The sequence below is a fragment of the Tupaia chinensis genome, unplaced genomic scaffold (genome assembly GCF_000334495.1).
Source record: "Tupaia chinensis unplaced genomic scaffold, TupChi_1.0 Scaffold147554_1, whole genome shotgun sequence".
In the NCBI taxonomy this organism is placed as follows: Eukaryota; Metazoa; Chordata; class Mammalia; order Scandentia; family Tupaiidae; genus Tupaia; species Tupaia belangeri.
In genome coordinates, this window is record NW_006207406.1 from 95,751 (window position 1) to 122,821 (window position 27,071).

Consider the following 27,071-nt stretch of genomic DNA (forward strand, 5'->3'; position numbering starts at 1 on the left):
TAACAGCTTATTTGTTAAGGAGATACTAATTTTCCCACTTCAAAGCATTTTGAGGTCTAAAGACAATTCAGCATTTATAAAAATATTATAGTTTATAGGGTATTTGTTTAGGAAGATTAGAATTTAAAATATTGCTATTCAAGGGTCAGCAGGTGGTGTGGAGTTTAATCCTACTGGATCCTACATGCTGATTTCATGGCTGAGCCCCAGACCTGGCAGCTTGAAGATCATACTACGTGTGTGTGCATAGGTATGTCCCCCAAATCTCGAGAAGAGAATGGAGAAGGGATTGTGGTGTGGCCATCCCCTTTGGGGGATAATTTCTCTCTTTCTGTTGCCGGTGAGTGGGTGTACTCTATAACAAACTAAAGAAAACTTTAAAAAATAAAAACTGCTATTCAAAAAGTTTCCAGGGGCCAGGCAGGTGGCATAATGGTTAAGGTGCTGGACTCCAACAAGGCTGACTCCAGTTCAAGTACTGGGCCCAGCAGCTTGTTTTCTCACATTCTTTCTCTGTCTCTGATGAGTGCATGTTCCCTATAGCAAAATTTAAAAAATAATAATAAATGAAATTAAATAAGTTTTTAGAAAGAAATGAAAAAATTTCCTAATCTGGAAAAAGTAAAACTCATTATAATAGCATTGAGACAGGCAGACACTGAGGCAAAATGGCTTTTAAAGGACTATATTTCCTAAGCCAAAAATGGACGCATATTTTAAATGAGGATATTTTGTGCCTTCTTACTCCACTAATATGAAAAAGCTTTAATATGGAAAAAATATTGTACCTGCATATGATACATACATGTATCTTTTTTCAAGTGCAAAAACAAAAGCAAAACAAAACAAAATGAAACACCTCTCCCACAAACTGTGAGTCCATTTAGAACCGCAGTTGAGACTACACCTTATGAGCAGCACAGAAGCTGACAAGTTTTCTATCCATTAGCAGCCAACGTGGGAGAAAGGAAGACCTGTACAGATCCAAAGATCAATTTACCAAAACAAAGTTTCCACATTTTTTATGTGCAAAAATTAAAATAAGATATGCACAGGATCAGCAGATGACATAACAATTACATCGCTGGACTCCCATGTAGTCGGCCACAGTTTGAGTCCCGGACCCAGTGGCTTAAAATTCACACTGGACACTTGTGCATGTGTGCCCAAAATCCTGAGAGGAAAATGGAGAAGGGGCTGCAGCATGGCCACCACCCCCCACAAGAGGGTGATTTCTCGCCGTTTCTCTGTCTCTTCAGCAAGCGTACACACCTATAGCAAAAAAAAAAAAAAAAAAAAAAACCCTCTTAAAAAAATAAAGTAGATATGCAATCCATAGTGACTCATAGTACATATGAGTACATAGTACTCATATGCTTCATTTTTGTGTTCCTGTAAGATTTCCCCAGAGCAGGGATCAAACTTCCTCTGGAGCAATCAAATATGTACATATTCTTTCCTATTCATATATTGCATACCAGAAATATTAGGTTAACTGATATGTCATACTTTTTAAGTAACCACATCTCTTAATTATCTTAATGTATAACCTGAATATTTCTATCCAATCTTATTCTATGTACAATTCCAAATTTAAGGAAGTTTTTCAATAGTTAATTTTGTAAAGTAAAAAATAAACAACAGAGCATTTGAAGGTGTTTTTCACTGACCAGAAATTAACAGAAGAGACACTTCAAGAAATATGACAAGTGATACGAGACAAAGAGATGGTATTCCAAAAGTTTACTTATAAGTTGAAATGTCTTTCCCATAGGAAATAAAAATTATCATCAGATGCCAGACTAGTCCATAAATATCTAACGAATAATAGTCAAAATAATAGATAAGAAATAGCAGAAAATGCACTGTAATTCCCCAGCAAAATACAACAAAAATAATAAAATACTAATCTAAATGTTAAATAGTGGAACCTGAAGAATACTGTCAGGCCCGCTGGTGGCATGGTGGTTGGGACAACTGGATCCAACATGGCCAACTTGTCCTCTTTCAGTCCTAGACCTGGTCGCTTGAGAAACATACCAGGTATATGTGTGTGCCCCAAATCCCAAAAGGACAAGGAGAGAAGAGATTGCAGCATGACCATCCCCATGGGGGTGCTTTCTCACTTGCACACACCCTCAAGCAAATTAAAAATTTAAAAAAAAAAACTTTCTATCTAACTTTCCTCTAATTAAAATTGTGTATAAACTCTAAGGGGAAATTCTGGCCACTTTCAAGGCTTCTGTAATCTGGTAACACAGATTCATTCAAACTTGGCGCTATGAACATGCTATTTAGCACCTCTCTTCCCTACTGTCTAGTGTTAAATGACAACGTTAAGATGATTCAGTCTAGGTCTGGCATAAAGTAAGCTCTATGAAAAATTGTATGATTAGGAATGATTTGAGGCTCTTGGTAACTGGGTAGCACAAGTGATACGAGACAAAGAGATGGTATTCCAAAAGTTTACTTATAAGTTGAAATGTCTTTCCCATAGGAAATAAAAATTATCATCAGATGCCAGACTAGTCCATAAATATCTAACGAATAATAGTCAAAATAATAGATAAGAAATAGCAGAAAATGCACTGTAATTCCCCAGCAAAATACAACAAAAATAATAAAATACTAATCTAAATGTTAAATAGTGGAACCTGAAGAATACTGTCAGGCCCGCTGGTGGCATGGTGGTTGGGACAACTGGATCCAACATGGCCAACTTGTCCTCTTTCAGTCCTAGACCTGGTCGCTTGAGAAACATACCAGGTATATGTGTGTGCCCCAAATCCCAAAAGGACAAGGAGAGAAGAGATTGCAGCATGACCATCCCCATGGGGGTGCTTTCTCACTTGCACACACCCTCAAGCAAATTAAAAATTTAAAAAAAAAAACTTTCTATCTAACTTTCCTCTAATTAAAATTGTGTATAAACTCTAAGGGGAAATTCTGGCCACTTTCAAGGCTTCTGTAATCTGGTAACACAGATTCATTCAAACTTGGCGCTATGAACATGCTATTTAGCACCTCTCTTCCCTACTGTCTAGTGTTAAATGACAACGTTAAGATGATTCAGTCTAGGTCTGGCATAAAGTAAGCTCTATGAAAAATTGTATGATTAGGAATGATTTGAGGCTCTTGGTAACTGGGTAGCGATTTGAAGAGAAGGTAGCATGAGTTAAGAAAAGGACGTGTACACGTAAGTATAGAAAAAGAAGCTCTTGAGGTGGTATCGACTAATGTATTTTGTCAACTCTCCTTTCCAGGAAACCTAGGTCTAAGGTCCCTGGTAGGTCAGAATCTGGAAAGAGAATCCAAAGGTTAGACCTTTGGTCAGCAGGTGACATGGAGGTTAAGACACCAGATCCCATATGGTGACTGTGCAGTTCAAGTCCCGGACCCATTAGCTTGAAAATCATACTAGCCCTGTATGAATACCTGCCTAAAATCCTGAGAGGAGAATGGAGAAGGGATTGAGGCAACGCCATTCCTCCTAGGGGGTAATTTCTCTCTCTCTCTCTCTCTCTCTCTCTCTCTCTCCCCCTGGCAAGCAAGCACGTGCACCCTACAGCAAAATTTAAAAATAAATAAATAAATAAAAATTACCCATGACTTATGAGCCTGAATAACAGCTAACCGAGACCACACTCTAGGGGAAGTAACCTCATAAAATAAGTGTCATCTCAAAAAACAGGGAGATGACAAGAACTGAATCCAAAGCATTTAGGCAGATGGTGCCAGCCTGTGCTGGAGAAAAGGCAGAAGTATTTCCCTAAGGAAACGGGAGAGGACAGGCACCAGGGTTGCAGGGACAGCCCTCTGCAGCACACCTCTGACTAAGTCTGTGGCCCAGCTGTTAAAAGCACTGGATCTGTTTGATAGTTATAAGCACAAAAAGAGCCATGTGTTGCTTCTTGCTAAAAAAAGAAAGGGCAGAACTATCATGGGGTGAATCCAGCAGTTCACAAATCTGAACGAACATCAGAATATCTAATGCGTGCTTTTAAAATGTAGAGTTCCCCCATCCCTAAAGTTTACGATCGCATAGGTCTGAGTTTGTCACATTCAGTCAAATTTGGGAAACCCTCGGCTTCAGCGGAGTTTAATAGATGACCCTCTGAAGTACAATGCAGTGACAGTTATCTTCTCTCGCAAAGTAATGCTCTGCAGCTGCTGGTTTGAAAAACCACACACATAAATTACATAACCACGTATCTTCATACAACAAATGAAATATGTGAATGTCTGAAAACATTTGGAAACCCACAAATCTAAAGTTAATGACATACAGTATAAAAAAATACAGAGCGCTTTTAGGGAAAAAAGAAAGATACCTGTGCTCTCAAGTTTAAGAATTAGAAATTTAGAAATTATGACTGATTTTGATACTACAAAGAAAACAAGACACCTTTTTTACTCCAGAAAGTTCATGTCTTTTCATCATAATTGAAGGAGTTGTATGCTCGATTGAATAGGGTCAGCATTATTTTTAAAAATTTTCCACCAATGTTTTTAAATGAAGCCACACACCTGAGTATTTTGGAGTATATAAACATATCTGTTAGCAGTCTAAGATCACCAACATTTACAATGCGCTTCTGCAACAGAATTTGGGATGAACCACTAGCAAAATAAGTTACAAGATGAGATTTTATGAGGAGTTGGTCTGAACCCCAGAAGTCAGAGGAGTTAAATCTTCAAATGTGCTTTTAAGAAATGAAAATTCTACGTGGCACTAATCTGCTTTTGCATATTATTTTTTAAATGGCTATTAAGGCTTTATTGTGAGAGATTACAAAAACATATCCTATTGTGCATCATGCAAGATGCAGAAAATAATGGTTGGCAAATAACTGTTGAGTAATGAAGGTAAACATGGTTTTCATGGTGGACTTCTCAAATCAAAGACGTTTCTCAGATTAAAATAAGATTAAAGAGTTAAGGGGAAATTACATCCTTAATTTAAAAACAACTTCTGCAGATTTTAAAATAAAAAGAAATAAATGATTATAACTATAGATTTTAAAAATGTTGCTTTAGGGAAAAGTCTTGATTCACTGCTTTCTTCTCTCAATGTCTCTGTTTCCATAATATAAAATAATAATTCACAGTTATTGTGAGGAGGACAACTTCTGATTCAGTTCCAATGCCCTTTTATCTCCTTGAATTTCAGCATTCTTTACAAGTACCTGTGGAAAATCATATACGTGTTATTAGTATTTGTTTATTTATTGACAATACCTATATTTAGATCCATAGAAGGCAAGTATTCCAAACAGTAGCAATGTTGAAAGGCAACATAAGACTACATATGGTTAAAGTGACTACACGCAATCTTTCAGTTACTTTTGCTGAAATAAGTTGTTCGAAGCTAACTTCAGAGAGAAGGGTCATTTATTCAAATCGGTGTAGACGCCAACATTTTGATTGTTGCTACTGTACACCTGTACAAAACTAACTAAAGGTTTTATTTGGTGGCTTTGCTTCTGATACCATCACCTCTAAATCCTTACCCCAAAAGCCCACTTTCTACGTAGAATTGTCCAAACGACATTGTCGCCCTTTAAACCACGGCTTAGGATCTAAGCTCTGGGGTCTAAGCTCTATTAACATCTTTCCATGATTTTCTCCAGTTCCACGAATCAGAAGATTGGATTTCAGCTGATCATTCAATTCCTCAAGCATCTGTCGATTGTTCATTGTTAAACAGTGGGAAAGGTCAGAGATTTTGCTCGGCTTGCAAGCTGACCAGTTAGCCTTCCAGAGTTTCATGGGTGCTGCCAGAAAATACAGGACTTCTGGGCCAGAGACAGAAGTTTTCATTACTCAGAATAAAGCAAACTCTATGAGCATCAGCGTGCTCGCACCTGTTCCCCCTGCCTTCGCCTCACTGCTTGACATGGATGGACTCGCACGGCTGCCCACACATTCCGTGGGAAGCCTGCACCTAGGAGACTGGAATATTTTATAATGGGCAGTGAGCAATGCCTATATGCAGAGAGACAGTCTGTCCCCCAAGGCTGTGCACTACACCAACATCTTTGACAAGACAGTCTGGAACAAAGGGTAGTCAGGCCCCCTGTTCACAGGATATTTAGAAATGCAATGGTGAGACCCGCGGTGAACTGTCCCCAACATTTGACCCTTTGGTTTGTGGCGTATTGATTATAATTCCTTTCCCCAAGAATTGTTTACATTAATATTTATTTAATATTATATGTTTCACCAAAAGACATCTATTTCAAATGCTGTGGGTACTGAAAAAGCTTTTCATTAATTTTCAATGTGTTTTTTTTTTCATAGGTTTTTGCTATAGGGCGCGTGCACTCACCAGACGGACAGAGAGACATAGAGACAGAAAGCGAGAAATCACCCCCCCCCCAGGGGGGATGGCCACGCCACAATTCCTTCTCCTCTGTGCTCCTCTCGGGATTTTGGGCACGCACGCATACGTGCCTGGTTTGAGTTTTAAGTCACCAGGTCTGGGACATGAACCACGGTCAACTACATGGGAGTCCAGCGACATAGCCATTACGCTAACTGCTGGTCCCAATTTTCAACGTGTTCTTAAAGTGTTGGTTAAAGTTATGAGAAAATTAACCCAATAATTTTCCTTTTTTTTCTTTTTTAGTTTTTTTTTTTTTTTTTGCCATGGGGGCACACTATGTGCTCACCAGAGAAAGAGAGAAAGTGAGAAATCATCCACCAGGAGATGGCCTTGCCACAAACCTTTCTCCTCCACTCTCCTGTCAGGATTTTGGGCACTCATGGACAAGCACCTGGTGTGGTTTTTTTTTTTAGCCGCGAGGTCCAGGAATCGAACAGTAGTGGATCATGAGAGAGTCCAGTACCTTAGTCGCTATGCTATCTGCTGGCACCAACCCAATGCATTTTTTTTCTTTTTTTTGGAGAGGTTTTTGCTATAGGGCATGTGCATTCACCAGACAGAGAGAGACAGAGAGACAGAAAGCAAGAAATCACCCCTCAGGGGGGATGGCCACGCAGTAATCCCTTCTCCTCCATTCTCCTCTCGGGATCTTGGGCACACACGCACACACGCCTGGCATGAGTTTTAAGCCACCGGGTCCAGGACTTGAACTGTGGTTGGCTACATGGGAGTTCAGTGACATAGCCATTATGCTAACTGCTGGCCCCACCCAATGCATTTTTGTACACTCTACCTTTCCCAAAAGAATTTCATATACAGACATGTTCATGTATTTAGATACCAGAGCCATCCTGTGAGAAGTACATTTTTATCAGATGCATTTTATGTCATTTTTTCCTTGCTAGAGGGAGCATACACTACCTAGAGAGGACAGAGAAACAGAGGGAGGAGAGGGAGAAAGCAATCCCCACAGGGCGAGTGCACACCGAAGTCCCTTCTCTCTCATTTCTCCATACTGTCGAGATTGGGGAATGTATCCGAACTTGCTCAGCAAATTTTTCAAGCCATTAAAGCTGGGATTCAGACTATGGTCAGCCATGTGGGATCTGATTCCCTTAACTACTAGCCTCTGGGGCCAGCCCATCACATGCATTTATAGAAAAGGCTAGAAGTAAAATAATTTTTTCAAAGACAATATGAACATTCCATTAGATTCTGCTACCTCTAATCCCATCTATTTACCTATTTGCCTCCACTGCAATAACTATTAAAAAAATAAATACAACTAGCATTTAACACCTTTCTCTATCTTTTCTCTTATTCTACAAAGCACATTAGGAGAATGTTATTACCAACAGGTAAAATCAGACATCCTCGACCAAGGGCAATTATATCCCAAGGATCATCTGACAAAGTCTAGAAGACTTTTTGATCATCACAAGTAGGGCATTTAGTGTTAGAGGCCAGGATGTGGCAAAACATTTAACACTGAACAGGACAACACCCACCACCAACAAAGGATTATCCAGTCCAAAATCTCAATAGTTCTGAGGTTTGGAAACTCTAGGTTAAATAGATGACCAAAAAAATGTATCACATTTCAAGCTCAAGAAAAGAAAAATACAGGCAGGCAAAAACAACGCTATTATTGTGCGGTTAATATTAAGACCAGTACCAACGCATGCATCTTCAATCCTTGGGTTTACTACTCGACCATTTTTTAAAGACTTATCTTTTACCAAGGTATTCTGTCCACCTACTTAAAAATACAGCAAGAACATGTTAATAATATGAAAGAGAGGGGGTATCTTTAAGTAATTTATTTCTGACAAAAAAAAAAAAATAATATGAGAGGGCGTATCGTTAAGTAATTTATTTCTGACAAAAAAAAAAAAAAAAACAAGAAAAGTTGATTCTTGGTTCTCAGGTCACAAATGGGCATAAATTTGTATCGCTATAATTTCACAAGATAAGGGCTTCAGATCAGCTGTGTTCAATTTTTTATTAACTTCAGTATATCTACTGGGTAACTTTTAAACTTGTAAATGTTCGAGGGCGTATCGTTAAGTAATTTATTTCTGACAAAAAAAAAAAAAAAAACAAGAAAAGTTGATTCTTGGTTCTCAGGTCACAAATGGGCATAAATTTGTATCGCTATAATTTCACAAGATAAGGGCTTCAGATCAGCTGTGTTCAATTTTTTATTAACTTCAGTATATCTACTGGGTAACTTTTAAACTTGTAAATGTTCTCATTGGTTCACAGATAAAATATTGCCAATTAGGCAAGCTCCCTATAATTCTACCCTTTCACTTAAGAAAACTTATAAGGATGTATTCATAGTTGGCACAAGCAGTAGAGTGCTACTGTGAGATACTGGCTCCACACAAGAAGGTGTGGGGTTCAGATCCCAGGTTGGCCTGAACCGACCTCATCACACCTGACATGGCTGTGATCCTGGCTGGCTGGAAGACTGGGGTGGAGGAGGACTGTAGTTTGATGAGACCCAGCTGGGGGCATCTCATGAAAAAAAAAAATAAAGCTTTTTAAAAAAGTATATTGATAGGTTATAAGAATATCCATTAATTTAATATATTTTATTACAGAAAATTAAAAAATAAAACCATTTGCCACTTACCCTTAGTATCCAATTACTTAAATCTAATTCCCTAGTTCCCTAAACCCCCATCCTTGTTTTTGTTTGGATTCTGGCTTTGAAATGGTAATGCCACCCCAACGAATATAGTCCCCCTATATAATGACATCTTGCATATAAACAGGTTGAAACTACGTTACACTATTTTTAAATATAGCGTTAAAGAGCTCATTACTTATGCAAAAGAGCCTCAACTGTTGATATTCCAATATTAAAAGGGGGATTTTAGGCCAGCATAGTGGTTAAGGTGCTGGACTCCCACATGGTTGACAACAGTTCAAGTCCTGGACCTAGTCACTTACTTTTCTCTCCCCTGCCCCAACAACCCTGATGAGTGCACATGCTCTATAGAAAATTAAAACATAATAATAATTATAATAGATAAAATTAAAATAAGTAATTCTTTAAAAATAAATAAATACATAGGAATTTCACAATTAACCTACAGGAAAATAAATTATAAAAAGGGTCTTCAAAAAATTTATGGAGCGGGACCAGCAGTTAGCGTAATGGCTATGTCACTGGACTCCCACGTAGTCGACCACGGTTCGAGTCCCAGACCCAGTGGTTTAAACTCACGCCGGGCGCGTGTGCGTGAGTGCCCAAGATCCCAAGAGGAGAATGGAGGAGAAGGGATTGTGGTGTGACCATCCCCCCTGGGGGGTGATTTCTCGCTTTCTGTCTCTCTGTCTCTCTCTGTCTGTCTGGCGAGCACACGAGCCCTATAGCGAAAACCTCTCCAAAAAAAAAATTTATGGAAAAATGTATATTATGAAAAATCACACATGGAGTTGAAAATTTTTTTACACCAAAGTAAACTTGTATTTAATTATTGTTTTACTTGCCAGAAGTATATGTGTTCACCAGAGAGAGAGGGAGAGAAAGGGAAAGAAAATAATCTCCAGTGAGGTGTAGTTCCACCATAATCACTTATTCTGCAGTTCTCCGGCCTGTCAGGAGTTCGGGCACTCACACAGCTGAGTGCCACATGTTTGCAAGTCACCAGGCCATCGTCTGGACTGCAGTCAGCCCTGTGGGATCCAGCTTCCTACACACAGGGCTTAGCTGCTGAGCCAGAGGGCCAGTCCTAAGTCTCTACTTTAACTCCATTTTTCCACGAACTTTGCAAAGTCTCCTTAAATATATTTAACACTTGAGCCATGTGCGTAAGAGTGTCCCTACTTTCAACAGATGCAGAAGAAGACACTGTAGTTTCTTGTTAGTCCAAGAATCACATGCTTCTTTTAAAAAGTTAATCACAACATGGAGTAACTTTGAAAAATAACTCTAAAATCCTGAGGTCCAAATGAAATATGTTAAATAAAATCAATGCCTTACTTCAATCAGCTGATAGTCATTTTTGGCATGTAAGTGTCTCAGCAGGTACCAACGTGCAGTTGATGCAATGGATTTGGGATACCCAGGCTGGTACACCACTCTCTCCAAAAGGCGCCGTGTCTCTCTGGAAAAAGAAGATATGTACATTCAGTCTGAAGTATGTAAATAACATAAGATATTTCATATACAGGTCTTACATAAACATCTTTTTTTTTTTTTTTGAAGATGTGGTACCTAACTCACAAATTTTTTATTCAGGTAACAATAAAAGTAATAATACTGACTAATATTTATTAAATATATCATACTCTAGGTACTAAGCTAAGAGTTTTACATATATGGTCCTAATATTCACTACCTTATTCCCATTTTGTAGATAAGTAAATTAAGGTTGATTCCAAATAAAATGGAGAGAAGGCTCTTTTTTTAGGGGGAGAGGTTTTTTTGCTATAGGGCGCGTGCGCTCGCCAGACAGACAGAAAAACAGAGAGACAGAAAGCGAGAAATCACCCCCCCAGGGGGGATGGCCACGCCGCAATCCCTTCTCCTCCATTTTCCTCTCGGGATCTTGGGCATGCACGCACACGCGCCCGGCGTGAGTTTTAAGCCATCAGGTCCGGATGCGAACCATGGTCGACTACGTGGGAGTCCAGCGACATACCCATTACACTAACTGCTGGTCCCCCAAGAAGGCTCTTATTTGATGAGTACTTCCGAGTGGTTCACCTCTAATCTTTCTTGAAAGTAAATTAATTAATAAATAATACAAAGGTGATATGGAATAGAACAAAACATATTTAACATCTACAAAAGAGGCTTAGTATATCAGGCTTTAAATGTTTTGCATGATACATGAACCCATGCAATAACAGGCTGATCTACAGTTATGTTCTAATTTTTTCTTTCCCAATTCATTAAGGTCTATCTAAAAACTAAGTACTATAGGGACCAGCAGTTAGCATAATGGTTATGTCACTGGACTCCCATGTAGTTGACCGTGGTTCAAGTCCCAGATCCAGTGGCTTAAACTCACGCTGGGTGCGTGTATGTGCATGCCCAAGATCCCAAGAGGAGAATGGAAGAGAAGGGATTGCGGCATGGCCATCCCCCTTGGAGGGTGATTTCTCGCTTTCTGTCTCTCTGTCTCTCTGGCAAACGTACACTCCCTATAGAAAAAAAAAAAAAAACTAAGAACTATCTAAAAACATCCATTTTGGTAGCCAGCGACATACCCATTACACTAACTGCTGGTCCCCCAAGAAGGCTCTTATTTGATGAGTACTTCCGAGTGGTTCACCTCTAATCTTTCTTGAAAGTAAATTAATTAATAAATAATACAAAGGTGATATGGAATAGAACAAAACATATTTAACATCTACAAAAGAGGCTTAGTATATCAGGCTTTAAATGTTTTGCATGATACATGAACCCATGCAATAACAGGCTGATCTACAGTTATGTTCTAATTTTTTCTTTCCCAATTCATTAAGGTCTATCTAAAAACTAAGTACTATAGGGACCAGCAGTTAGCATAATGGTTATGTCACTGGACTCCCATGTAGTTGACCGTGGTTCAAGTCCCAGATCCAGTGGCTTAAACTCACGCTGGGTGCGTGTATGTGCATGCCCAAGATCCCAAGAGGAGAATGGAAGAGAAGGGATTGCGGCATGGCCATCCCCCTTGGAGGGTGATTTCTCGCTTTCTGTCTCTCTGTCTCTCTGGCAAACGTACACTCCCTATAGAAAAAAAAAAAAAAACTAAGTACTATCTAAAAACATCCATTTTGGTAGAAACAGCATAAATAGTAGTACTTTCAGTGTTACTACACAGAAGGAACTTATACAGTACCAATTGGTTGGAAGCAGAAAACTAGCTTCAAGATGCTTCGGCATACAGATTAGGTAACAAGCACATTTTTCCTTAGACTTCATGTTTATTTAGTCTAGTTTTTGAATTTGATAAAAATTATGGGGATATTAACAAAAATTACAAGGGAAAATCAGGGTAATACCCTCTAAGTCACCCACACTGAGTATAACAGGAATTCATTAGAAAGTTTAAATTATAGCCAAAAACATTTCTTGGTAAAATCAGTTATACGAAAGGGACCAGCAGGTGACATGGTGGTTAAGGCACTGTATTCCCACATGACTGACTATGGTTTGAATCCCAGACCAGGTAGCTTGGGTGCATGTGCGTGCATGCTCAAAATCTTGAGAGGAGAATGGAGGAGAAAGGATTGCAGCATGGCCATCACCCCTAGGGGATTATTTCTCACTTTCCATCTCTCTGTCTCTCTCCAACAAGTACACATGTATGTACCCTATGGCAAAACCTAAAAAAAGAGAAAATGAAAATGAAAAAAAAAAATCAGTTACACAAAAGAAATGACCAAAAATAAATAAATATTAGTAAATAGTGCTGAAATTGCTGATTAGGCAGAGTCTTCATTCTTCCTTCATCTTTATTGTGTGATATGTCTTCAGCCACTTTTTTTGTTTGTTTGTTTGTTTTTACGTTTTCATCAGAGTGCGCACACACTTGGAGAGTCACAGAGAGAAGAAATGTGAGAAATTACCCCCTAGGTATTACAGACACAACACAATCCCTTGTCCTTCATTCTCCTCTAGAGACTTTGGGCATGTGTGGGCATGGTTTTCAAGCTGCCAGGTCCAGGGCTCAAACTGCAGTTGTCCATGTGGGAGTCCAGCACCTTAACTACTTCACTACCTGCTGGCCCCCAGCAATATTTTAATATGTATCAAACTCAATTTCTTTTCCTTTCTTTGCTTTGCTTTTCTTTGCTTTTCTTTCTTTCTTTTTTTTTTTAAAAGGTTTTGGTCATAGGGTATATGTGCATGTCAAAGAAGGAAAAGTGAGAAATCATCCCTCAGCAGGGATGGCCATGCTGCAAATTCCTTCTCCTGCACTCCTCTCCTGAGATTTTGGGGGCCTGGTGTGATTTTTCAAGCCACTAGGTCTGGGATTCAAACCATGGTAGACCAGGTAGGTGTTCACCTTAACCACCACACCACCTGCTGGTCCCATACTCTATTTTAAAATACTTGTTCTAGTCCAGGAATGTTTGCCCCTAAACCAGTTTCACTATGGTTGTTTTGTATCATGTGCGATATTTATCAGAACTAGGTTGCACAGTTTGGGGGTTTCTTTGTTGTGTTTTTATTGTTGTTGTTTTGTTTTGTTAGGAATTTTAAACTATTCTTGCCTCTTTTTTTCATCCATATGACCTTTAAATAATTTTCCTTAAATTTATTTCTAACCCCATCCTCCAATAAAAATACTACTAGAATTTTTTTATTTTTTTTTTGAGAGAGAGATTTTTGCTATAGGGAGTGTGCACTCGCTGGAGAGACAGAAAGCAAGAAATCACCTCCAAGGGGGATGGCCACAGCCACAATCCCTTCTCCTCTAGTCTACTCTCAGGATTTGGGGCATCACATAGTTGGCTCATTCTAACAGCAGAGAGCGAAACTCCAAGGCTGTCCCTGAAATGCTGACATGTAAAACCTGTTATATCCTCTATGTGTGTACCAAATTTTTCTTCAAAGATTTTTTCCACATGGTGCATTTGCTCACCAGAGAGACAGTGAGAGGGAAAGTGAAAAATCACTCCCCATTTGGGATGGCCATGCCTAATCTCTCCTCCTCCATTCTCCTCTTGGGATTTTGGGCACACCTGCACATGTGCCTGGCATGATTTTCCAGCCATCAGGTCTGGGACTTGAACCATGGTTGGCCATGGGGGAATCCAACACCTTAACTATACCATGCCGCCTGCTGATCCCCAGATTATTTTTTAAGCCATTGCATAAAATTATTTTCTTCCTCATTGAATTATTAGAAACAACTCTTCTATAGTAGCTACAGATATAGGAATAACCTCAAATTTATTAACCTAAACTATATAATTATAAAGCTTTCCTTAATTTTTTTCCAGAAAAACACTGAACATAGATTCTTTATACCTTGCCCCCATTTTGCGATTGAATTGTAGCAAAGCTTGTAAAAGAACAGCCAGCGGGCAAAAGCAAAGTTTCAAGGCCTCAGTTGTAGCTTCTTGTACCAGGGAGGGCCAGTGATCATTGGGAATATTAGCCTGCAAAAATAAAAGACAAATAGTAGTGAGAAAGGTTTTAGCACACTTACTTTCAAAGTAAGCAATTCAACTCTCATTTACTGAATGCCTACCTACTTTCCAAGTCAACATGTAAATGATACAAGGAACATCTTTACTAAAGCATGATCCCTGCACTTAGGGGCTACGAAACAGTGTAGACTGAGATAAAGAAAGGTTTTGAAAAAGAAATATTTAAAAAACATTAAAATACTTGCTAAGAGGAAATGCACTATTACACTACATAGATGAATAAAATCTATCAGCCCAATAAAAAAAGCTTAATGCTTAATTTACCATGATTAAAATAACTTGTAGTAATAAATATAAAGTAGTACATTTCAAAAATTACCTAAGGAGAAAGGACAGGTTGAAATAAAGTATTTTAATAAAATCATGCCGGGCACGTGTACATGCATGCTCAAAATCCCAAGAGGAGAATGGGGGAGAAGGGACTGTGATGTGACCATCCACAACAGGGTGTGCTTTCTCACTTTCTCTCTCTCTATCTCCCTCCAGCAAGCCCATGTGCCCTGTAGCAAATTAAAATTTTTAATAATAATAATAATTTCAAGATGGTGACTGCAGAGCATTAAACCAATACTGCACAAGATATATAACCAAGAAAGCCTGCCCTGAGCTTCTGCAGTTCCGCTAACCTAGTCAAATGTATTGGGTCCTTGGAAAAATCATGACGCATTTTTCTGTTTTTCTATGCAAAAACACGTCACGACTTTCCTGACAACCCAGTATTTACTCTTTCCACATTCTCCAGAAGTCTGGAAACTTCGATCTTCCTTTCTATTGAGATCCCACCATCCCTTTAAGTAGCTCTACAAGACAGGACCTAAGATACTTCTTATTCAAGCCCACCCTCACACTTGGCATCACTCATTTCTATACTTATCGACCTCCGAGTGCTGCCACGCCCATCCCCAACTCCAGCTACTCTCCTTCACTGCAGGCTGCTCCACGAGTAGTCACTCCTACCCACCTTTAGGGCATGCACACAGTTGACCACTGTCTCCCAGAAGCTTGCAGGCACTTTTCCAAATACTAGCAGCTATCTGCTCTGTGCTAACGTCTTGGATTGAGAACCACAGCCCCTGAAACACGTGCCAGGCACCTGCCCAAATGCTTCTAGTCATGTGCCTTGAGGGCCTCGGACAACAGACAGCGAAGCCTCCCCTTCTTTGACGGCAACCCTCTCTCACCTCGCTGTCTGTCTGTCTGTATGTAGAAATGTGCAGGAGGAAAATGCAGGTGACAACAGGTCTCTCCAAAGAAATTCTTCACAAATCCTTCTCCAATTCCACTCTCGTGATGCTTTAACAACTTCCTTATAGGTTAGTATGAATGATCTTCAATAAGTTCATGGAAAATACATATTATGAAAAAACTATGCATAGATTTCAATTTTTGGGGCAACAAAATAAATGTAAATTCCATTTTGCCATGAACTTTTTGAAGTCCCCTCATATTGTACCTGCTTCAAAAATCTGTACATTAATCTAATATTTCACTTTTCAGTTTACCATCTAGTTCTTATATTATACATAAAGTGGTCTTTCATAAAACAGTCTTTTTTTTAGAGATTTTTGCTATAGGGTATGTGTTCTTGCTGGAGAGACAGAAAGTAAGAAATCACCCCCTAGGGAGATAGCCACACCATAATCCCATCTCCATTTTCCTCTTAGAATTTTGGCCACACATGCACCGAGCGTGAGTTCCAAGCTGCCAGGTCCAGGACTCAAACCGCGGTCAGCCACGTGGAAGTCCAGCATCAACTGGTCCCCAAACGATCTAATTTTAATATATACCTCTTCCTCATACTGCCAGCTCTTTACCACAGAAATATGACATCTCCTTTCTCCTTTATAATAATTCTCAGATGTCAAATTTTTGACAAGAACAAGTCAGACATGGATGGTGCTTTATAGTTTACAAAGGTAACATTTACAAAGGATATGTTATTTCATTTTCTATTCATAACAACCCCACAAGAAGGCAAAGTAGACATTATTAATTACTTCCACTATTACAAAAAAAGAAAAAGGCTCTACACAATTTAATCAGGTGAAGGCTTCACAGATGGTAAAACAGAAGAAATGGAACTCAGCAGTGGTAGCTGGGCAGGCAGATGAGAGAGGGCACTTCAAAAGTTCATGAAGGGGGGACCAGCAGGTGGTGGGGTGGCTAAGGGTTTTGGACTCCCACATGTCCGACCATAGTTTGAGTCCCAGACCTGGTGGCTTACCTTCTCTCTCTCACTCTCTCTCTGTTCCTCTCTGGTCAAATTAAAATAAAGTTAAGATAAAAAATTGAATAAAAAAATTCATGAAAGATGCATATTGAGAAAATCTGTGCATAAATTTCAAAAATGTTTTGCATTAAACTAAATTCCAACTTTAATTCCACTTTTTCCATGAACTTTAGAAGTACTCTCATATGGCAAGTTGATTACTAAAGGGCAAGTTGATTTCTGCATCGGTAAAGTAGGGTTACTATGACTAATAAAATCTTAATGCATTTAAAGCACTTATACAGTCCCTAGCACAGACTAAGTGCTGTATGTGTTCGCTAATATTATAGCTATTATTAATTTGTTTTACCCCAGGTCAGATTTAATTTCCCAGCACTAAAAAACCCACCAAATAATATTTACAACATGTAATAAGTTAAGCTAAAAGATTATCTATCTCTCCAGTTCACATTCTCCAAAGTAACTGCCATTAAGTTTCTTATATATCTTTCCATGTGGGTCTATCCTTCTATGTGTTTATAAGCACATCAGCACACAAACACACAAGGTGCATTTAGAGATAAACGTATCTTAAAAATGTATAGCACACATACAAACACTCAAGTAGGGGTACATATGTACAGTCCTACAGTTTGTTCTCACCCCCATTTAAATGCATATCTTGAAGAATTTTCCCAGTAGCATGTAAGACTTTCAGTTTCATATACATAAACTGGTATCAGAAAATAGGATGTCAAGTCCTAAGTTATTAGAAATCCCTCTAAGGCAACGTCAAGTGGAACAAAAGAAGACTGAAATGTTAAATACTGGCAATTCTGTCACACAATTAAATCCAGTAGCTGGATTTAATTCTAATTTAGATTACCAAGAAACAAAAAAATGTATATTCTACTACAAATCAATTTGTAAAACTGGAATCGTTTTTTTCTCAAATCCTGACAATGTTCTGCTGTAGTCTATGGATTTATACTACTTGTATGTGCATCGAGAGCCTCAAATACACTCTATCAAGAGGCCACAATGAGGATAATGAGGACAGTGAGACAATAAGAACGCAACAGTTCTCAGTTATGTTAAAGAAAAGAGTATCCATTTTTCATGATCGTAATTATAATTATAATATACTCTTACCATGCAGACTTCCAATGCAAGCAGGGCTAGCCTCAACAGACTTGAGAGCTTCCCACTCCAGCTGCCCTGCTGGGACGCCACCTGCAGGCTCTTTCTGTAACACATCTCTGCAGCACCCATCATTCCTTGGGACTGATACACGTGTGCCAGCCACTAAGGAACAGAAGGGGAGACGGATGCGGAGGATTTTAGCTTAGTACGTGGTCTGGTAATGCACTTTGGACAAGTTCAATAAACCTTGATGAAGTTAAAATTCTGTTCATTGTTAAGTATTGTGACTGAAAAACAAAAATTACAGGTCAAGAAACGGGTATACTGCCTATTCTATTGCCAACAGCTTACTGACTTTCGCCAGAATAAAGTCTAAAAGTCTCCCAAGATGGCAAGTCAGAAACAAAATCAAGGACCGGTTGGTGGCATGGAGGTTAAGGCAGCTGGATTCCATACGACTGACAACACACTTCGAGTCCCAGAACTGGAGGCTTGAATATCATGCCAGGCACATGTGTGCACATATCCAAAATCTTGAGTGGAAAATGGAGGAGAAGAGATTGCAGAGTTGTCATTTGCCCTGGGGATTGTGACTTCTCACTTTCCCTCTTTTCTCTGTCTCTCTGAAGACAGCACAAATCCTGAAGCAAACTTTAAAAAAAAAAAAAAATGGAATGGTGGGTTTTTGTTTCTGTTTTGTCAGAGGGCACATGTGCTCACTATAGAGACAGAGAGAGAGAGAGAAATCAACTCCCAGAGGGGACGGCCACACTGCAATCCTCTCTCTTCCCTTCTCTCAGGATTGTGGGGATGCACCCAGTGTGATTTTCAAGCTGCCAGGTCCACGACCTAAACCATGGTCGACCACGTGGGAATTCAGCACCCCAACCACCATGCCACCCATTGGCCCCAAAATGCAATGTGAAAACAGATATAACGTGTAAATACTATTCCTAGAAAGTCTGTGTTGCTGTATCAATTTCCAATAAAGTAGACTTCAAGACAAGAAACATTGAGAGATAAAGTGAGATGTTTCATGACAAAAGAGTCCACTCAACAGGAAGATAAAAACATTCCTACATTTTTATGTGCCCAGGAACACAGAATTTATGAAATAAAAGTTGACAGAAATAAAATAGGCAAATCCAGAATCATAGATGGAGATTTTAGCACGTTTATCTCAGCAATACTAAAAGAAACAGACAAAAACTCCGGATGGATTAAAATGATTTAAATATACTTAACCAGCATTAACTAGCTTGATTAAACGACATATGTAGAAGACTACACTCAACTAACTGCAGAATACAAATTCTTCGCAAGTGTGTGCAGCATTTACCAATTTTGAACATGTACTGGATCATAACACGAATCTCAACAAATCCCAAAGGATGGTAATTACATGAATTATGGTCTTTTTAAGTGGAGTTACATTAGAAATCAGCAACGGAAGACATCAAGAAAATCTACTCATATGAAAAACTTGGCAATAAAACTGAGTCAAATCAATATCAATGAATATTAGAAATAAATATTAGAAAATATAATGACAATGACAACATTACATAAAATCTCTCAAGGGTGCATATATTAGAAGAGAAAAAATCATTTTTTACTAAGTTAGAAGAGGGAAAAAGCTACAAATTAAACCTAAAGAAAACAGAGTGAGGAAAATAACAAAGAGTAGAAATTAATAACATGTAAAGAAAGTATACCAAAGAAAATCAACACAATGAAATCTTGACCTTTAGAAGAAAAATTTCTACAATTAACAAGAAAAAAGGAGAAAATAAAAAATATTAATATAAAAACAAAAAAGGGATAGATCATTACAGGCACTGCAAACATTAGAAAGAGAATGTAATAAATAATGTTATGCCAACATGTCTGAAATTCTGATTGCACTAGAGAAATTCTTTGCAACTCACCAATGCTAAAGAAAGAAGAAGTCTTACTAGGCCTGTCTATTAAAGAGAAACTTAACCTGTAATTTAAAATGTTCCCAATAAGGAAAATTCTTAGCCTAAATGGCTTTAATATCTAATTTTTCTAAATAGTTAAGAAATTAATAATGCCACTCTAGTACGAACTTTCAAAAAATAAACAGAAAAAGGAATAACAAAATAGACACGCAAATGTGACAAACTCCCTATCATGAGAATGAAAAATTACAAGGCCAGGAGGTGGTGTGATCTAGTGAGGGCACCAGATCATGGGAATCCAGTGACCACAGTTCAAGTCCTGGACTTGGCAGCCTGAAAAACATGCTGGGTATGTGTGCATGCATGCCCTAAGTCCCAAGAAATTGGAGAATAAGGGATTACAGTGTGGTCATCCCCACAGGGTCGTGATCTCTCACTTTCCCCCTCTCTGTCTTTCTCTCTCTCTCCAGTGAACTATGCGCTCTCCTGTGCTTAATGGTAAAAAACCTAAAAAAAAAAATTACAGGGCAGTTTCCCTCACAAATATAGATACAAAAAATTCTAAATTAGATACTAGCAAAAAGATACTAGCAAATTAACTATAGGAACATATAAAAATAGTAATACATCATAACTAAGTAGGACTTATTATAAAAATTAGAAGGCTGGCTTAACACTTGAAAATCAATGTACATTAACAGAATAAAGAAAAATAATTATGTCCAAAAAAAGAAGAGAGAGAAAATTCAGGACCCACCATTATAAAAAAACTCTCTTAGAAAATTAGGAATAGAAGAGAAATTCCTTAATTTGATATTTATAAAAACTTATAGGAAATATCATTCATAATTTAAAAAACAGTGAATGCTTTCTATCTGTGGTATAAGTAAAACACGAATGTTTACTTATCACCATGTTTATTTAATTTGGTATTAGAGTTCTAGTAGTGCAATAAGGCAAGAAAAAAATTCAGCATCTAAACACTAGAAAGAAAAAAAGTAAAATTTTATTATTCACAAGAGGCATATTGTCTACACATTTGAGAAAGAAACATTTATGCCGCTTTTCTTCTTTCGTAGTAGTTTGTTCCAGTAAGAGATAGCAGTAGCCTTTACTTTTAATGATACATTTTCTGAGCTTAGCTACTTACATTCACAACCTAAGTTTTTCAAGATAGTACCTGAAAATAAACCAGTTAAAGGGACAGAGTAAGTCTAAAATTATACCATTTCAAAGAAAGCAGACAACGTACCTGCCAAGCCGGCACAGAGCTTGAGTTGGACATGACTGCTTTCTGCAGCTCTTCAAGCACAGCATCTGGAAGCGGCTTTCGGGACTCCAGGAGCGGTTTACACTGAACTTGTCTCAGGAGCAGGATGACAGCTGGCTGATCAGGGTTACTTTTTAAGTTCTAAAAATTAAACCCCAAATAGAAATATATCAAGCAGGTTCTTTAACATTAAACGTGAAAGATAAAATATTCTCCATAGAGAGGCAAGGCATTTATGGGACAAAGAAATAGGTTATTATCTGTTGAACATAACGTGCATAGTATTCTCACTGGACTGGTGAGAAATGTATACAAGTTGGAATATTCACTTTGCAAGCCAAGTGACATACGTGATTGAATATATATAAAAAAAAAAAACATTTTAAAAAACCCTTTTGTTATTAAAGCTAAGTAAATAATATACCAAAGAGCTTGAGAATATCAAACTCTACATTAAAATAAGCTTTAAAATCAGTAATGCTATTATTGTAGTTTATAAGTCATTTATTTTAGACTTACTCTGTCCCTTTAATTTGGTTTATTTTCAGGTACTATCTTGAAAAACTTACGTTCTGAATTTAAGTAGCTGAACTTAGAAAAGACATAATTAAAAGTAAAGGCTACTGTTATTTCTTACTGGAACAAACTATACAATGAAAGAAGAAAAGAGGTATAAATGTTTCTTTCTCAACTTCTTAATAAAGATATTCACTGCACATCTATCTTCTAGGCACAGACTCTCAGGTAGTGGGAGTAGGGGAAGTGACCCATTTTCTCACCTGGAGCTATTATATCCTAAAACACACACACACATAAATATAAACATATATTGTGTGTGTACACATATTTTCATATATATGAACAAGTTACATAATTTCCCTAAATAAGTCCTTCTACTTTTTAAATGTTTCTCTGTGTTGCATGTCCCTTAAGAGCATACTTCTCTGTTTTTCACTCAAAGATTGTAGTCTTGGGTCAGCAGGAGGCATCATGGTTAAGGTGCTGGACTCCTATAAGGCTGACCACAGTTCAAGTCCTGGACCCACTGGCTTAAAATCAGGCTGCAAGTGTGTGTGTACATGCCCAAAACCCCAAGAGGAGAATGGAGAAGAGATTGTAGAATGGCCATCCCCACTTGGAGGTGATTTCTCACCTCCCCTTTCACTCTCTGTCTCTCTCCAGGCAAGGGCATACACCCTATGGCAAAACAAAACGAAACAAAAAAACAAAAAAATAACTTTTTTTTTAAGAGAGATTTTTGCTAAAGGGCTCGTGGGCTCTCCAGAGAGACAGAAAGTAAGAAATCATCCCTCAATAATCCCTTCTCCTCCATTCTCCTCTTGAGATTTTTGGCATACATGCACATGTGCCCAGCATGAGTTTTAAGTCACTGGGTCTGGGACTCGAACCACAGTTCACTACATGGGAGTCCAGCGATGTAACCTTACACCATCTGCTGGTTCCAAAAGATTGTAGTCTTAAATGTATTGCTAAAATAAATTTGATTGCCTTCTCCTAAGTATGAAACTGGAACAATAAAATGACAAGGACTGGTTCATAAAGTGTCCTTTATTCTATCAGAGAGCTCAGAGCAACTGTCAGTAAACACCTACTGTGTAACAGCCTGCCCTCACATCCTCTCAGATAAAACTCCTTACATAAAAGACAGGGAGTCTGCTTCGCTTTTCAGAGAGTTCAGGACCAAGGGGCTCTTCAAAAGTCCATTCTTCTTTCTCCAAAAAATTTACACCGCTCTTTCAAAAACACATTCCAGGAAGACAAAACAATCTTCCTGGTAAGCACTGATGAAACACGATGCTTCTATGAAAAGTCATATGGAAAACTCTTACCCACCATTTCTGAGTGGATTTATGAAACTGATTCATTCATTCAGTACATGTTTATTACGTGCTAGGCAAGGTGCTAAGAATTTACTCACAGAGACTGCCCTATAATCCTGGCATGTAAAAACCAACTACCAAGTAGTTCTGGTCACCCACTCCTCAGTCCCCACAATCATTCTGTGTGGTTCAGAACTCTGCAAATGAAAGAGTACTGCAAAATATAGTATTCTGAAGGGAGAAACAGAAATCAAAGGAAAATGCTGACTCCCTAAAGATACCAAAAAACAAAAATAAAAAGACTTATTTAGAGCATAAATCCTAGAATCAGAAAAATGTGAGTTCAAATTGCAACTCTAACATTTCTAGCTGGGAGTTCCTGTGAAGTTACTAACCCCCTTTAAGCCTTGGTTTTCTCATTTATGAAAATGGTGATAATAAATACTGACATAGGATTGTTGCAAAGTTTAAATACGAAACACTAACTACAGTGACTGACTTAGCGCAAGTAATGAATAAATGTTGATTGTTATCATAACCACCACCACCATACGCTCTTTAAGGAACATGTACTATGTTTTTTAAACCATTTTCCAGGTAGGATGAGAAGCTATGAATTTCAACGCACAATTCCATGCTAATACCTTTGTGCACAGTGCTTCGGCCTCGGATACTCTTCCTGTGTCTATTAGACCAGTGACAGCTTGTGAGAGGGACCACTTTTCAAGAGATTGGTTGTAATTTTCAAAGAATTCTTTGTCTTTAACTGTAAACAAAAAATATCAATGTTAGCTTCTTCTGTGCACATGTGTGTGTGCATAATACATATATACACATCCGTGTAAGTGCTTATGCATAAGCAAAATGAATGACAGCAATGATATAAGGGACAGGAGGGAGAGATTAGGATTATTTCGTTATTAGGTATTCACACCACCCATGAAGTGATATAGTGTTATTTGAAAGTAGACTTGGATGAGTTGCAAATGCTTATTGCGAATTTCAGAGCAGTCGCTAGGAAAAAATAAAAAAGAAGTATAACAGATATGTTCACAAAGAAGAGAAAAAAAAATTATATAAAATACACAATTAAAACCACACAAGGCAGAAAAAGATTTGAAAACAAAAATAGAGACAGAATAAGGCAACAAGTACTGGGGCTGTTGGGAAAGTCATGCCATATTTTTTTTTCTGTTTTTCCATGCAAAAATGTGTCACCATTTTTCCAACAACCCAATAAAAAAAAAAAAAAACAGTAAAAATATGGTAGATATTAATGCATCTATCTTAATAAACACTTAAACACCCATGACCTAAATCCTAATGTAATCTGAGAGATTTTCAGAGTGGATCAAAACCAGAAATAGTGGGACCAGCAGTTAGTGTAATGGCTATGTCACTGGACTCCCATGTAGTTGAAGCAGTTCAAATCCAGGACCCAGTGGCTTAAACTCATGCCGGGCACGTGTGCGTGTGTGCCTAAGATCCCGAGAGGAGAATGGAGGAGAAGGGATACAGCATGGCCATCCCACCAGGGGGTGATTTCTCACTTTCTGTCTCTCTGTCTCTCTCTGTCTTTCTGGCGAGCGCACACGCCCTATAGCAAAAACCTTTCAAAAAAAAAAATAGTTGTTATTTTTAATCTGAAGAGCATGGCTTAAAACTAATTTTTCCTGATTTACCACTTAAAATAAGTTAATTTTACTGAAATATTTCAATCTTATAAAAGAGTTTATATTATAACTCCATTAAACAAGGGCCTGTTTTGGAGCCAGCAGGTGGCCTAGTGGTTAAAGTGCTGGAATTCACGTTAATGTCGAACTGCAATTCAAGTCCCAGACCCAGCAGATTGAAAATCATGCCAGGCACATATGTGTAAATGCCCAAAATCCCAAGAGGAGAATGGAGGAAGGATTGCAGCATGGCCACCTCCCTCTTTCTGTGGGGCAGGTGATTCCCCACTTTCCCTCTCACTGCCTCTCTCTGGCAAGTGCATGTATCCATATGGCAAAAATTAATTAATTAATTAATTAAAATTTTAAAAGCCTGTTTTTCTTAATTTGCCTTGAAAAACAGGCAGTACTGATGTTTAACATTTACTAAAAAATAATTGTTAACCCAAAGTTAATTCAGTGACAACTACCCTCCTAAAAGACTTCTTCGCAGAAAAAATTACAGAACAATTTCAGTACTGGTTTCAGAACAGGACTCCTTCCAGGTCACTCTATCCTAAAACATATGCAAAATCTAAAGGCAGGTAAATGCTATAAAACAAACATCTTGGGAAGCCAGCTCCAAGCCTAGTAGTTAGAGGGCTAGATTCCACACAGTCAGCCATGGTTCAAATCCTGACCCCAGTGGCATGAAAAACACAGCTAGCATGCATGTGTATGTACCCAAAATCCTAATAGGACAGAGAAATGGAAGAAAAGGGATTGTGGCTTGACCACATCCCACTGATGGGTGTTTTCTCCCTGTCCCTATCTGCCTCTCTCTCTCTCTTCGAAAAGCAACTGTGTATTTCCTCTGACAACTAAAAAAAAAAAAAAAAACCAAAACTCTCAGCTAACAGAATATACTGGACTTTTAAACTATATGGAAAGGAAAATATATTTGCCTTTCACATTTCTGTACAGTTTATTATACCTATGGATTCTTTAATAAATGCATTTTTATAACAATGACTGCTGAAGTTGTTTGTGTTCCTGATTTAACCACTTATGGATCTTGAATTAAATCATGTATAACCATGTTTTTTAAAACTTACTTGAAGCAGAAACAGCAGACAACAGTGCCAAATATAAATCCATCCTCTTGGGCTCAGTGCTGTTCACTAAAGCCAGTTCATCGTCAGCATAACACGCGGCCATGAGCACGGCCCAGACAGCAGGGTCACCTGAACCCAGGAAACAGTTAGAAAGCTTGTTAACATCAACATGTTGTTGAAAAATTACCAAAAAGGAGAATAAGAGTATATGGGTAATAAAAACAAGCAAATGAATTGTATCTTCAGCAAGACCCCACCTTCTTTTTTTTTTTTTTTTTTTTTTATTGTAATTTTTTTTTTCTTTTCTCATCACAACACACATATGAATTTTCCATCCAAAATACACTGTGCATTGGCTCAATCAAGCACATCAACATATATGTTCTCAGCAAATGATTTCCCAATTTTTGTGTCCTGCATACCTTGCCTTTTGTTTTGCCATCCTAGGTTCCCCATCCCCACCCTCTGCCATGTCCCATCTTCCTCCTCCATTGTCCCTGACATTCATGATTGCCCTCAATGGCTTCCGCCCCCCCCATCCAATTGTTCTACCAATGAACTCAATTTGTCTAAATATATCCACTAGCTAGCACAGCTGACATATCCTTACACATGTATCCAAATCTGATCCTAGGCATAAACCCCAGGGAGTAGAATGCACATACTATAAAGTAGTCCCCAGTTGTGTCCATACACCTCTCTTCAGTCATCAAATGTGCATTTTTTTTTCCTCCTGCTTATTATTATTTTTTTTATATTAAATTATATTGCCTAACACTCATTCCCTGAGTATCATCACAACACACCAAGTGTAGTTTCCCATCTAGGATAAACTGCATAGTGTCTCAATCAAGCATGTCGTCACCAATACTGTTCCATTTCTACTTTCATACATATAAATATGTTTTTTATATTAAATTATATTGCCTAACACTCATTCCCTGAGTATCATCACAACACACCAAGTGTAGTTTCCCATCTAGGATAAACTGCATAGTGTCTCAATCAAGCATGTCGTCACCAATACTGTTCCATTTCTACTTTCATACATATAAATATGTTTTTTATCCTATGTTTGACCCTCAGCCCTTTCCCCCTCTCCCAATTACTCTATCTCTTCTATGGACAGCTATCCTCCAGAGGGGTCATTGAAAATGCGATACCTGCGAGTAGAGGGAGAGGGGCCAGGAGTCCAAAGTTTTTAACAATAGGGAAAATAGATTCCATTCAAGGTTGGATCAAGTGTGGGTCTCGTGCAGTTCCGCAACTGTAGGTGAGTCTCCATGGAATACAGTCTCCGGAAGGCAGTTCTGGCAAGCAGAGTTGACCATCAGTTGATGCGGCACAGCAGCCATCTTGTGGTTAGCAGGA

At 38.3% G+C, this 27,071-nt stretch overlaps 1 protein-coding gene across 4 annotated transcripts in view; it reads right to left on the reverse strand.

Annotated features, from left to right (window-relative positions):
- Window positions 1–4,580: 4,580 nt before the first annotated feature.
- SKIC3 (SKI3 subunit of superkiller complex) overlaps window positions 4,581–27,071 on the reverse strand; it is a 114,689-nt gene continuing 92,198 nt past the window's right edge. For all 4 annotated transcript variants that reach the window (XM_027768829.1, XM_027768828.1, XM_027768827.1 and 1 more), the window contains 7 exons: window positions 25,701–25,829; window positions 23,578–23,699; window positions 21,075–21,233; window positions 17,910–18,062; window positions 14,367–14,497; window positions 10,380–10,503; window positions 4,581–5,186 (listed from right to left, as the gene is read on the reverse strand). In XM_027768829.1, coding sequence (XP_027624630.1) covers window positions 5,109–5,186; window positions 10,380–10,503; window positions 14,367–14,497; window positions 17,910–18,062; window positions 21,075–21,233; window positions 23,578–23,699; window positions 25,701–25,829 — 896 coding nt within the window. In that variant the 3' untranslated portion in view covers window positions 4,581–5,108. The remainder of the gene's footprint in view (window positions 5,187–10,379; window positions 10,504–14,366; window positions 14,498–17,909; window positions 18,063–21,074; window positions 21,234–23,577; window positions 23,700–25,700; window positions 25,830–27,071) is intronic.